The 14471-nt window shown below is 34.5% G+C and overlaps 1 protein-coding gene across 1 annotated transcript in view; it reads right to left on the bottom strand.

Annotated features, from left to right (window-relative positions):
- LOC149552206 (lactoylglutathione lyase GLX1-like) overlaps window positions 1-13249 on the bottom strand; it is a 39725-nt gene extending 26476 nt beyond the window's left edge. Inside the window, exon 1 of the mRNA XM_089787709.1 lies at window positions 13002-13249. Coding sequence (XP_089643835.1) covers window positions 13002-13143 — 142 coding nt within the window. The 5' untranslated portion in view covers window positions 13144-13249. The remainder of the gene's footprint in view (window positions 1-13001) is intronic.
- Between the last annotated feature and the right edge of the window lie 1222 nt (window positions 13250-14471).

The following is a 14471-nucleotide window of genomic DNA, read 5'->3' as shown; positions in this document are numbered from 1 at the left end:
GAAACATAATCCAAAAAATAGATCTCCCTTGTAGAGGTATCAAAACATAGATTATTGCAACTCGGGTTAGGAACATTAAATAACCACAATATATAATCAATTTATTGATGGAGACCAACCATGAAGAGGTGGGATAAGAGGTGTAATAGGGTTCCTTAACAAATCCTCTACCCTAGGTCTCCTATGGTCTCATGTGGCTCTTTCCATCCACATAAGGGGTGTACCTAGTGAGGTGTACATAACCCATTAAACCTCTACACTAGACCCAAGAGCCTATTATTATCCCTCTTGGCCTCATATGGCTCTTGTATTCTAGATGAGGGAGTGCGTCTACTTCTGGTGAGAGATCCATTATCCATTAACCCTCTACACTAGACCCAAGACCTGATTACTATCCCTTTTGGCCTCCTGCAACTCATGCCATCAGATGAGTGAGTGTATCTAGCGAGAGATCCTTTATCCATTAACCCTCTACACAATACCCAAGAGTCGTTTTCAATCCCTCTTAGCTTCATGTGGCTCTTGTCATCCAAATGAGGGGGTGCATCTAATGAGAAAATTGTAGTCCATTAACCCTCTACACTAGACCCAAGAACCGATTATTATCCCTCTTGGCCTTATGTAGCTCTTGCATCCAGATGATGGGGTGCATCTAGTGAGGAATCCTCAAGAGAAATAAATAAATATGTTGAGAACCTAGCAATTCACAAAAGAAATAAGATGTTAGATGTAACAAGCACTCATCTCATGCATACCACAATCACACAAGAATGATGAAGCCTACAACAAATAAAAACTTCCAATCTGATTGATTGTGTGCCTCATTGTTGATATCTCAAGAACTGATCTGCCCTTTATGAGTGCTAAATGCTAATTGAATTGATTTGATTGATCATTGATGTGAGGTCTTGGGTGCTTTCATGTCTTCTCCATTTAATATGTTATTGTCTTATATGAGAAGGAACGACATGCCTCTTCAATCATTGTCCTTTGGTTGACTTGATACATCCTTAGGCTACCCTTTGCTCATCAACTTAATTGTGTTTTTAAATAAACTCAACTATTAGGGTCAAATTATCATATTTCTGCTCTCATCTTAATGACCATTGTTAACCCATAATTGACATATATCCTTCAATTGTTAGAATTGATGTCCTTGCTTCTTCTATGTCCCAATTCACCAAAGTTTGATTGATAATTATCTACTGATATTCTATATTTCTCAAATTAATTAATCTAATCCCCAATTCTCTTATTGATGTTAGTCTACACTTCGATAGGAATAATATGTCAAGGAAGGATCCATGAGTGATTATTGATAAGCCCCCCTTCAATGCTTGGAATGAAAACTCCTTTATTGATGAATGGGGTCAACACCTTTCACAAGAAAGGAGTCACCACTTTTTATCATTCCCTTTGAGATTAATATATTATTCTCCAAATTGATCCCCCTTGGATGTCCTCCTCAAATGAAGCCTTGTCGCCTTTATATCTTCCAACATAGGGGAGAGTCACAACTCTACCCCTTTGTTGTTGATTCATGAAATGAATCCGATTCAAGCACGTGAATCGGATCCTTGGATTCGGGATTTTTTTTTCCCAATTATGATTCGTGGAGGATTCATGTATATATATGTGCATCATATATAATAAAAAAATACAAGAAATATACGTAATTCTAAAACTAAATCATTTTATAGTATGAATCTACGATTCTAGTATGCATCTATGAATCTAGTACTTTACTTCAAACTAGCAACTATGAGAGAGCAAAATGAGAAAGCAAACTAGAGAGCAAATGAACTTGCATCATGAACAAAAGGAGCATTTTTAGGGTTTAGAGCAAAAACAAACATAAAAATTTGCTATTGGGCCCACCATTTTTTTATTTTTGCCTCTTGGTTTGCTGCAGATTCGCATGGATCCATGATGGATCCTCATACTGTGGCTTGAATCCATGAGAATCTGGGCAAATCCTCAATCCTACTCAGATCCAAATCTAGAACAGATCTAAATCCGGATCCGACCTATATGGCACAAATCCAACAACTAAGCTTAATTCCTACGCTCCCCTCTTTCTTCCTCCATAACCCCTTTCAAATGAACTCTCCTTTTATATCTTATGTTGAGTTGCAAATTTTCATTGCATATCTATTGACCTTTCATTAAATTTAACTAACTTGTAATTATACTATATAATTTTTTTTATTTTATTTTTTTTAATATTTTAAATTTATTATTAAATCCTATTTCAAAAAGAAGGCCTTACAATGTGTCCAAAACGTTTTTATATTTCCCATTTCAGGAGACCCATCTTCTGGAGGCCATAACTTTTGATCCAATAGTTCAATTGATGAACAGTTTAAAACCCTGAAAAGCTTGTAAAGCATTCTATTAAGCTATATCCAATTACACTAGATGCATTCAATCCCTTTTGAAGCCTCTAAGGCCTACATTGACTTCCAAAACTTTGTTCACAACATTTAAAAACGAAAATATATCTTTGAATCTAGATAGGACCCTGCAACAAAAATGTTGATGTTTGATAGCTTCTATCGGATAAACATATATATAATTATATGAGATATAATTGAGATATAAATATATGAGAGAAATTAACATAATATACATATAAATGATTAAATATATTGTCATATTAATTATCTAATTAACGAATAGACGTGTCCCATGAAGGGACATGTCTATTCATGGCTTATACTTAATATAAATGTAAGTGTTTGTTGCATTTAGAAAACACATACCAAAATTAAATGGCAATGCTATTACATTTGCAGCAGATCCAAAAATCAACATGGTATCAGAGCAAACTGCAAATGCAAGGAATCCTTGTCTAATATATCACGAATTTCTTAACTATGGAATGGAGACAATAAACAAACCAGTCACTAGTAGAATCATATAGGATCCCAATCTTGATCTGCTTTGGCATCGACTTTCAACCTGAGCAGCGATGTGTATTCAACTCACATCATGTGACCTTTACAACAGTTATTGCCAATACCTTCTAGAAAGACACATATTACTTCGGCGCTGGGCACAAGATTAAGCAGAGTCTAGAACAGGATTTTGATACAGCAAAGGGCAAAGTTTCAGGTTCTTCTGCCAAGGATCTTGCATTTGGAAGAAAGGACTACAAAGAATTTGATAATGTTGAGAACCATGAAAGAAACCTTTGAATCCAAAGGATTTGAGATATGTCAGTCAAGTTGCCATTAAAAATTGTTAGTAGACTATCGACAAAGCCTATCGCAAGTCTTGTAACGCTTCTCTCTTACCCGAATAAGCCCAGGATGTTGAGACCCATAAAATGAAATAGAGTTAAATAGTGAAAAATGCGAATAAGACAAGGAAAATAGAAATCAGGATAGCAAACAGGAATAGAGAGTGATAATCGAAGGTGGGATCAATGATAAAGTACAAATAATATGTGAATGAATAAGTCCAATCAGCATTTTAAATGAACTAACAACATCCTTCCTATTGGTTGTGGGTTAAATTGCAAGGTAACTACATAATAATTATTCCTCATATCGTGGATTTGAAAATGGAGCAGCAAATTGTGATTGACCTGATATTATAAGGAGGGAATGTAAATTTGAAACTATATTATTTGAAGCTATCAATATATAGGCATCTCCACTTAGCAAGACACCCACGTAGTGGAAGACATCGGCGATGAGAGAAGACTCTTGCCGACATCGTGGATGCAACAAATATTAAAGGGCTATGTGGGTCCATGACATCAAATATATTTTTCATATAAGGTGGACAGTAATGGAACCAGCATCAATAACATATTTTGTTTCTCCTTATGGACATTATATGATTTTATATAGAGAGAAGTAGGAGAAACATTTGTCGCCTATGCCCACATTCCATAAAATAGTGGTAACATTCACGTGGAAGAATGTAAGAAGTTAATGAGTTTATTTTTATTTTACATATATTCATGTTATTAATAGAGACTTATTTATGTTATATTCATTTATATAGAGAGATGTAACTTTTTACATATAATTTAAAAGAATAAATATATGGTGATTGTGTATGAATATAAAGTAAATATATTTATATGAACAAGAATTTCTATAATAGAATATAGGATACTTTGAATCTTCGTTATGAAGAAAAAATGAATGATTGAAATTCTACATATTATTAAGTGTAACTCAAGATAAGGAGAGACATAAGTCCTTGTTATTATTATTTTGAAAACTAACTTTATTTATTTTTGTAGTTAATTTTTGTTCGTAAAAGATATGTGCCTCAATCTTTTCCAAGAATGTTCTTAAAGGAAAAGGAGGATTGATATCAGATTCAGAGGGAGTCTGACACTTCTTCAAAGGTAAAAAAGATCAAAAGATTGAGATTCAGAGGGAGCCTGATAATTCATTAGAGGCAACCTTGAAAGAGACAGAGCAAGCAAAGGATGTGATTCAATCAAACCTCAATGATCTCAATCTTATTGATTCAGAGGGAGTAAACCATGTTGAGATGGATTCTCCAATGATCAATAAATTATAACAGTCAAGAAGATTGTATTCATGAATATACCTCATGACTATGTGATTTTAATGGGCCTACCCCCTATGTACATCATGAGGAAGTGACAACTTCCAAAAGATGTCACTTGCATTTGCAAAAGTTAATTATATAAGGTGAGGATCTTATAATAACTTGTATTATGAAATCAAACAAATTGAGTATACGGTGAATGTCTTGCATCTCAACATTCTGGAAGGTCATTACTCAAAGAGTATTTGGTGAATATAACTGATATTTTGGAAGACCAATACTCTTGAATATCAAATCTTAATTTGAGTACTTGGTGAATATCATTGATATTTTGGGAGACCGATACTCTTGATATCAAATATGACATCAAAACCTTTTTATTTGGTGAATATCATATTTGGTATTCTGGGAAACCAATACTCTTGATATCAAATGTGATATCAAAATGATGGATATCTTCTAATCAAAGACATACTTAACCTTGCTAACTTGATATTACTTTGAGGTAATACATGTGTTTATACTCCCTAGCTAAGAGGGAGCTTTGATGTTTTATAGCTTCTATTGAATAAACATATATATAATTTTATGAGATAGAAATATATGAGAGAAATTGATATAATATACATATATAAATGATTAAATATATTATTATATTAATTATCTGATTAACGAATAGACATGTCCCATGAAGGGATATGTCTATTCATGATTTATACTCAATATAAATGTAAGTGTTTGTTGCATTTAGAAAACACATACAAAATTAGATGGCAGTGCTATTACATTTGCAACAAATCCAAAAATCAACAAATAATTTACCGGCATGCTCATTAGGTAAATCCATAGCCTTGTAGAAAACTCAAACCAAACAATGTTTAGAAAATTAGATGTATTTTTCCAATAAATAGAAACCTTGTGTAAATGGAAGGTTAAGACCAGTGTAATGGGACTCGTCGAGTTTGACCAGGACTCTGCGAGTTCGAGGCAAAGTCTCCATTTCTGAGGCAATCTGCCTCTAGACTCAGACTCGGCCAAGTCCTGGCAGAGTCCACTCGGACTCGCCGAGTCCCAAGTCCTGGACTCTCGCCGGCAGCCAAGAAAGAAAAAGGCAAAAAATTTTAAAATGCATTGTTTTATGTTCTCTTTTTTGGTTCTTATAACATGTTATTGACCTAAAAAGCTCATTCCACCATTTGCTTATGCTCACAAGAGAAAGAGAGTTAGAGAAGAATATTGGGGTTTTGAGAGAGGAATCAACAAACCGGTTGGCTCTCCCGTATTGATTGCTAATGGTTTGTGCATCTTTGTAACTTGCATTAAAGCATTGAGAGGAGATTAAGGAGCATTTGGAGGAGGTTTCTACAAACTTGCATTTTCATTGTTTGACTTTGTGCAAATTTGAAGAGGTAAGCTACAAGTTGCATTTATTTGTATTGTTTTGTAATGTTCTAAACTTTTACATTCGTATTTTTTAGTATTTTTACTTCTCATTTTGTTTAAATTTGTTTGGTCTCTACTGCTAGTCTACTACTATCTACTATTTTTTACTTCTCATTTTGTTTACATTCATATTGCAGCATGCTAGCAGCAAACACATTGAAATTTGACATAATGTCTCAAGGTGAGGGAAGTGGAACTAGGCCTCCATTTAACCCTAATGTAGACCCAAGTGCAATAGCAAGGGATAGGGCTTGGAAACATGCCATCCCGGGGCACAAAAAGGGAGTTGTTACATGTTGGCATTGTGGTGTAGTATATAATGGGGGAGGAATAAATAGATTGAAGTATCACCTAGCAAATACATCTAGACGTGATGCTAAAAAATGCAAAGACGTACCCCAAGATGTTATGTGAGAGATGCAAACTCTTCTAAAGGAAAAAATGAAGAAAAGAGAATTGAAAAAGAAGCAACATGAAGAATGGCACAACTAGCCCAACAAGGATCTTCTAGTTTTCGCTCTCCATTATCCCCTACTCCACTTACGGATGTCACTGCTTCTATGAGTGTGACCATTGGGCCTTGCACTCGTAAGCAAAGATCGACACTTGATTCCATGTTTGCTCCACGCATGGCTCCAGGTGCACAACCATCGCTTGAGGGCATGGGTTGGAACAAGGAGAAACATGATTATGCAAAACTAGTACTTGGAGACTTCTTCATCTACAACAATATTTCATTCAATACAGCAAGGTAATTATTTATTTAAATTTAAATTTATGTCTTCTCTTGCTTTCAAAGTTTCAACTTTCAACTTTCAAGAGACAATAATATGCTTATTTTGTTTATTTTAATTTGTATTTTGTTTTCAAATTTATTTATAATATACTAATTTGTTTAACTTTAAATTTTATTCTATTTGTTTTAGGTCCCCTTATTGGCAAATTGGAATTGATGTTGTTGCTGTTTGTGGTCCGAGGTTCAAAGCCCCTAGTGCTAAAGAGCTAGGAGGCCCTATTTTAAACCAAAGAGTGGCTGATGTAGAAGTTGAAATCAAGGAGCAGCATGAGGTGTGGAAGAGGAAGGGGTTGCACCATCATGACTGATGGTTGAACTGATAGGAGTAGAACACTCCTCAACTTTCTTGTCTCCTCATTAGGTAAACTGTAATTATACTTAAAGTCTTAGACATTAAAAATTTAGAAGTAGAACTTGTACTTAAGTGATTACGTTTATAAATTATGAATTTATAAATTATGATTCATCATTAATCATTATACTAATTTGTTTCTTTTTCTTCAAATGCCACAATTTTTTTGAAATCAATTGATGCTTCGAGAAAAACAAAGAATGTTGAATATCTTTGTGAGATAATGGATGAAGTGATAAAGGACATGGGTGAGGAGAATGTGGTGCAGATAGTTACAGATAATGCAACAAATTATGTTGTTGCAAAAAAGCTTCTTAAGGAGAGACACCCTCACTTATTTTGGACCCCTTGTGTTGCTCACTACATTGACCTCATGTTAGAGGATCTTGATAAACTCCCTTGGATAAAAACAGCTATAGAGCGAGGAAGGAGTGTATGCAAATTTATATATAATCATACAAGGGTCCTCAACCTCATGAGGAAACAGAATGAGCAAAAAGAGTTGTCTCGTCCAGGGATCACTAGAATTGAAACCAATTTTCTCACATTTAAATCTTTGCTTGATTCAAAGGGAGGTTTGAGACGCATGTTTGTTAGTGAGGAGTGGATTGCATCATCATATGCAAAGACCACTGCAGGGATTGTTGCAGCTGATCATATTTTTGATGAGGCTTCTTTTTGAACATCGATTGCTAATATTGTGATGGTAATTTTCCTTTTTGTCCTCATTTCAATTTTGTTCATGAAATTATGTTATAAATTATTGTTCATTTTTTAAAGAAAAAACTTAAAGCTGACAGGGATTGTTGCAGCTGATCATGTTTTTGATGAGGCTTCTTTTTGGACATCGATTGCTGATATTGTGATGGTAATTTTCCTTTTTGTCCTCATTTCAATTTTGTTCATGAAATTATGTTATAAATTATTGTTCATTTTTTAAAGAAAAAACTTAAAGCTGATTATTTATCTTCCAACTTTCATAATGATTGCAGTTTGTAAAGCTGCTTGTTCTCCTACGAACTGTTGATGGAGAGAAGCTCTCAATGGGCTACATTTATGAGGGCATGGATAGGGTGAAGGAGGTCATTCGCTCTTTTTTTTAGGGAATCGAGATAGGTATGGGCCTATATGGGATGTCATTAATAGATGTTGGCACAATCTACTTCACAGGCCTATACGTACAACGGCCTACTTCCTTAATCCAATATACCAATTCAGCCCACATTTCAAGGCTGATGATGAAATGTGGAGCGGCCTCTACAATGTTGTAGAGAGAATGTCACCTGATTCAGCAGTTGGAACAATTATAGTCCGTGAGATTGAGTAGTTTAAGAAAGCTCAAGGGGACTTATTTGCACGGGAGTTGTGCAAGAAAAATAGGACAGAATTGATGCCTGGTAAATACTAAAAATCTCTGATTCTACATCCTAATTTCTAATAGTGATTCTATTATGATATTACCATTTTAATTTGATAAATTCAAAGTTATTGATATGATTCAAAATTTTCTTGTTTCAACTGCATGGTGGGAGATGTTTGGCACAAAGGTGCCAAATTTACAGAGGATTGCGATTCGCATCTTAAGCTAGCCATCTAGTGCATCAGGATGCAAACGTAATTGGAGCCTATTTGAGCACATACACTCAAAGAAGTGCAATAGGTTGGCAGTTAAAAAATTAAATGATGTTGTCTTTATTCAGTACAACCTTCGCCTTCACCATAGACAGATCCTTGGCATCGATACATCACCAATTGTATTAGAGAATGTTGATCCTCATGCAGAGTGGATCACAAAGATGGTTGATCCTATCTACAGTGATGAAGATGTGGAGTGGGTAGATCAGGTGGATCGGGAGGCTAAAGTAGTAGCGATGGCAGTTGAGGAGGCTAGAGCGTGAGGAGATAGAGTGCAAGACCCTAAGGCAAGGAGTGATGGATCTCAGTCTGATGACGAGGATTATGTGGGTGAGGATGAGGATGATGATGAAAATGAAAATGAGGTTCAGGCTCAGCCTCAAACACAAGGAAAGAGGATGGCTCTAGAGTCTTCCATGACTTATCTTAGGCGCACTCGTAGGAGGACATAGACTACTATGAGCCTTAGTCTTCTAGTTGTTATTTTGATATATGTTTTGAACTTTTGAATTTGATACCATGGATTTTGTAATGCATGAATATTGTAGACATTTGAGTCTTTGACACTGGAGTGACACTATGTTTATTACTTTATAACTTTATATTGTGTTATTCAGTTTGTTTCCTTCAGAAATTTGCTTTTATACTTATGTGATCTATGCAAAATTGTGTATGTGTATTAAGTAGCTTCTATTTATCTCAATTACTATGTATTTGATGTTAATTGACTAAAAAATGCATGAAACAATCTTAAAATCCTTAAAAATCTTTGAATTTCATGGGTTTTTCAATTTTTCGAATCCGATCGCCGAGTCCGAGTCAGATTTTGACTTTCCCAATTAGACGCGAGTCCGAGTCCCATAACACTGGTTAAGACATCATTTTACTAATGAAAGAGAAACTACATGATGGGAGGTTATATGGTCTCTCTTCTTCCCTATCTTTTGTGGGGGAGGTTTTCCTCACATTGGGTTTTAACCTTCTCAATCCTCCAAGAGAGGCATCTTTTGTACATGGGTACGTAACATGGCTACACATTTGTTGGGAATTCTTCATCTACCCTAAGTTCTGAAGTAACAAGAATAGGAATCGGATCGGAATCAGCAAAGGCTGAATCAAATCGGGAATCGGCCATGAATCGGAATCAGATCGGCCACAAATCAACAAATTTTAAAAAGCCTTGAAATTTAGAGATTTTAACCATTTAAAACTTATTTCGTGCACCATTTAATGAGTCAAATCATTGAATGTATGTTTGAAGAAGATCCATAAGACATCAAATCACAAATGTATGTAAGATGAAGATCTATGAAACGTATGTCTATCAGTATATGTAAACAAAATGAAAAAACAAGGCTTTAGCTCAAGCTTCATCATCATCCTCAAGCTTGGTCACAACCTCAACATCTGAGTATCATGTTTGCCTTCTACAAAGGCATCTAAGGTAGGTCCTAGAGTACTGTTGAGCCATAGCCCCCGCACGTAAGATGGGCTCACGAACAACATCATTAGGGCCTGTGTATGTGTGCGCGTGTACGTCTGCCAGTGCTTGAACATGCTCTAGCCACCTTCTCTGCCATGGCTACAGCCTCAGCCTCTCTATCTACCTGGTCAACCCACTAATGGTCTACCTCAGTGAAGACCGGAGCCACAGCCTCAGTGAGCCACTCTAATTCTAGATCCATCTCCTCCATAATGATCGAAGAGGAGTCCACGCCCAAAATATGTCTGATCCATGTAGGCGATTTTGGTGATTCATGCAGGCAATTTTGGCAATTTTTTGGATGAATCGCTGAATCAGCAATTCATGGCGATGAAATCCCTGATCTGGTTCAACAACTCAAAAAAATCGGGAAGCCCAAATTGAATCACCAAACGGTGATTCACGTGATTTCTAGGCGATTCCCGTTACTTAAGTTAAACTTATGGGGGTGTAGCTACATATTCACATTCTTGTATTTAGTTTATTCACTTCTTTCACCAATATACATTGGATAAGCTTAAATGAGTAGGTATTTTTTTTGGATAAACTGTGCAGGTATCTCTACTTTGGTAAGTTTCATTTGCATCAAGTGATTTGTAACTTCCTTGTTTGGTGGGTGGGTGACTATCTCCTATTACACCACATTGGCTATACATTCACAACTTTCAATAGAATATACTATATGGCAACTTGCATCTCACTCTTGAACATCCTTGTAAATGCATCTACATTCACAATGGGATTGTTGTTATATTTTGTTTCTAGAATCTTCATTTGTGCTTTTACTGCTGTCACACGTTCAAGTCATCAAATTCTACACTACAACAACAAATCTCATATGGCATCCAATCTAAATGTTGGGAGCCTCAAGCACCTGAAATGTGAGTCAATGAGCAGAGTTGGACGAATAAACCACAAACCATAAATGCTAGCTGCTAGAGCACCCCAACAGCAAATGGGAGATCCTATGTTTGAGTCCTAGTTGGACCATGGAAATTTTCACAAAATCCTCCAAACAAATCAATTGAGGGAAAACCACAAGGGACTAATCCGTGGAACTCAAAAGAAATAAACTCAGGGAAAATAGTAGGAGATCAGATCCAAAACAACATTGATGGAAAAAAAAATGGTCCTAGAAGTAAAATGCCATCAGCTGGGATTATGAAACAGATTGCATATGGAAACTAACCCAGCAATTCATAAACTGTGGAGAAAATCACAGACCAACCAGGAATAAAAGCCAAATATTCAGCCAACATGAAAGGAAAAACGACAGATCCAACAAATGTCACCTATGGAAAACCCAGAAAACATGGCAGAGCACAAATAGTGTCACTAACTAGAGAATTCAACCAATAATACCCGAATTTCATCCCAGGCTTCCCAGCAAAACAAAAATTCTCATTTTAAAGCAGAAAAAGGGGTCCCCAAGCTAACCATACAAGCTTAGGTGTGTCGTAGTAACAGGTCACAACAAGATTGTAGTGTATTAATATATAAAATATTAATTATAAATATGCTTGTTACAAATATTAAGAATCTGATCAAAACTAGCCCACACACTGTTGAAGGTGGCTCAAAACTGCACCCAAGATTTTCCAAGCAAACTTAGCATTCAAATTATCAACATTTGTGGTCTTTAGTTTGACACAATTTGCATCAATCTCTATTTCCAAACCAGCCAGTAGTTGGCAGATGATGAAACCTTCAAATCTCAACAAAAATAGTTGGTTACAAGAGATATGAAATTAATCTCAGGCAGACAATTTTACATTGAATGAGAATGAAAAAACAGAAAATAAATGCAAAAGATAAAATATTCGGGATTCTTTAATACACAACCATGTCCTTTAATTGCCTCCATCATTGTGTACAATTTATCAAAAGTAGTAATAGCAGAAAGCACTGTGCAGATCCCTCGGCCTAATTAAGTATAGCATGGATTACCAGCCTTACATGGTCCAACTATATAACAAATATAAAAATAAGGCTTACAATAGAGTAATTATTACTTTCTAAAGCATTCCATGCACCAAAGGCTTTGCCAATCTAAAAGTAGACACGGAGGTGAATTTTTTTAGTTGATGAATTGGCATTATCATTCATTCCCAGACTAACAAGTCCTTTATCCTTTTTCCAAGACTAAAGCTGTCGTTTAACCTCTTCAAAGCTAAAATGTCCATACTCTGGTTCAAACTATGAAATATTGCAAAACTGCTGAGATATAATTTTCTTTTTTGTAACATTCTCTGCAGCAAAATCTTTGCCAAATCGGAGCCAGACTGGACATCAAAGTCCCCTCTGAAGCCGACGTATAAAGATCCATCTACTTACTAGGATATTAAAAAATTACTTGAGTCGTAATTTTCTGTGTTTGAACAATCGCATGTACCAAAAATACTTTGCCCAAAGTTGTTGTTGTAAGCACTCTCAGAAAAAAACTGCTCCTTCCAAACAGGGCATTAATGAATGAATGGAAAATTGAACAGCAACCCAGTTAAGTTTCACAAACATTCTATACCATTAAGTTGCTACAAGATTCTACAGGACAGCAGATACATGAACTCTACTAACAAATCTGCATCGTGGTCTATTAAAAAACAAGCAATTTAGTCACAAAAACGCAAGATTTAACAATTAAATTACCGCTAACAGTTAACAACGTCAAACAAGGCGAAACGCATCAGTATCATTCTTAAAATGATCACCAGGTTTATGAGCACTTGAAATTAAAAGGAGAGAAAAAAGTTGATTACCGCTTCCCAAATGAAAGAGGGCAAGCCTCCGGGATTGCGCGTTAAACGGTAGTCCGGTTCGAATCCTTAGATTGGTAGGAGTGAGATTCATTGCAGGAAAACGCTGCAGCGATGAGGATACCATCGTCACCATCCTCGCCATTGCTGCCTCCTCTGCGAATGGGCAGTGCGTGATAGTGGATGTCAATTGCTTAGCCAATTATCATTTTCTTCCTTCGGGAGGCCTATCGAATATGGCATCATATGCTAAACAAAAGATACGCTTGCTTGCATGTTATCTAAGCATTTGGCATGAAATGCTTCCAATTTTCAAGTAAGAGATATGCTCTCACTTTTGGCTTTAGCAGGCGCCTATTCCGCCTCTATTCCGGCATCCTCGGATGATTTCGCTTTTGACAAATGGGGTTTTTGGGGTTAGCCTATGGTCTCATGGAGGGGCTAGAAGGGTTTTTTTCAAAGAAATTTCGGAATCTTTTTCCATAAGGAGGTTCAATGAGTTACATATTTAGTTCCTACCAAGCAGGAATACTTATGCATTTATCTCAATTCAAATAACATTAACACTAACCAATCAAATCCAAGAATTTAAAATATTATATAAGATTTGAAATGTTTATATCTTTTTCTAATTTTTCATTATTTTATAAATCACATTTTTCATCCATTCTATTGGTCTATACTATTTTTGGTGGGGGAGAAAATTAATTTTCTTCAACAAAAAATACAAATGTTTTCTAACAACTTCATCTTGCATTAATGAATGTATTAATTATAACTTTATCTTTTCTACATTTGTGACAAGTTGATAAGATTTTATTTTGATAAGATTTTATTTTACTTTTATAAAAATAAATTAAACAATATTATTTTTTAATTATATTTTATAATAGTGTTTGTAATATGTATAATTGATAAGTGTTACAATTTTTAAATTATATTATTTTTTATTATTAATATTTTTTATTTAAACAATTTATCATAATTAATAATTATATTTTATATCAAAAAACATACTAAAGAAATAACCACAAAATAGAAATAATTCAATTCTAAAAAAATATAAATTATTAACAGATTTTTATAAACTATGTATTAAAATTGAATAGTTACATTTTATTTCTTATTTATTACATCATATTTATTTATCAACATCAAATTTATATGTATTACATCTATTTATTATTTACAAATATACATATTAAATTATATAGATATTATTTCATAATTAAAAATTACTTAATTTTATGAAAAAAAATGGAAATACAAAACATTAAATAGTAAACATTTTCTAATTGTGTAAAATTAAACAATTAGTTTTACTTATAAAATATGTTTATATTTCAATACATTTCATTTTTTCTTATAAAAATGTGAGTTTTAATATAAAAATTAAATTCTTAGTTTCATTAATTAAAATATAATATATTATAATTCTTTATTATAACCATGATTTTATTTTGACTATTTGTT

Source organism: Cupressus sempervirens, chromosome 6 (genome assembly GCF_028749045.1).
Source record: "Cupressus sempervirens isolate cs-2001-9-10 chromosome 6, ASM2874904v1, whole genome shotgun sequence".
In the NCBI taxonomy this organism is placed as follows: domain Eukaryota; kingdom Viridiplantae; phylum Streptophyta; class Pinopsida; order Cupressales; family Cupressaceae; genus Cupressus; species Cupressus sempervirens.
This window is presented reverse-complemented; position numbering and strand designations above follow the sequence as displayed.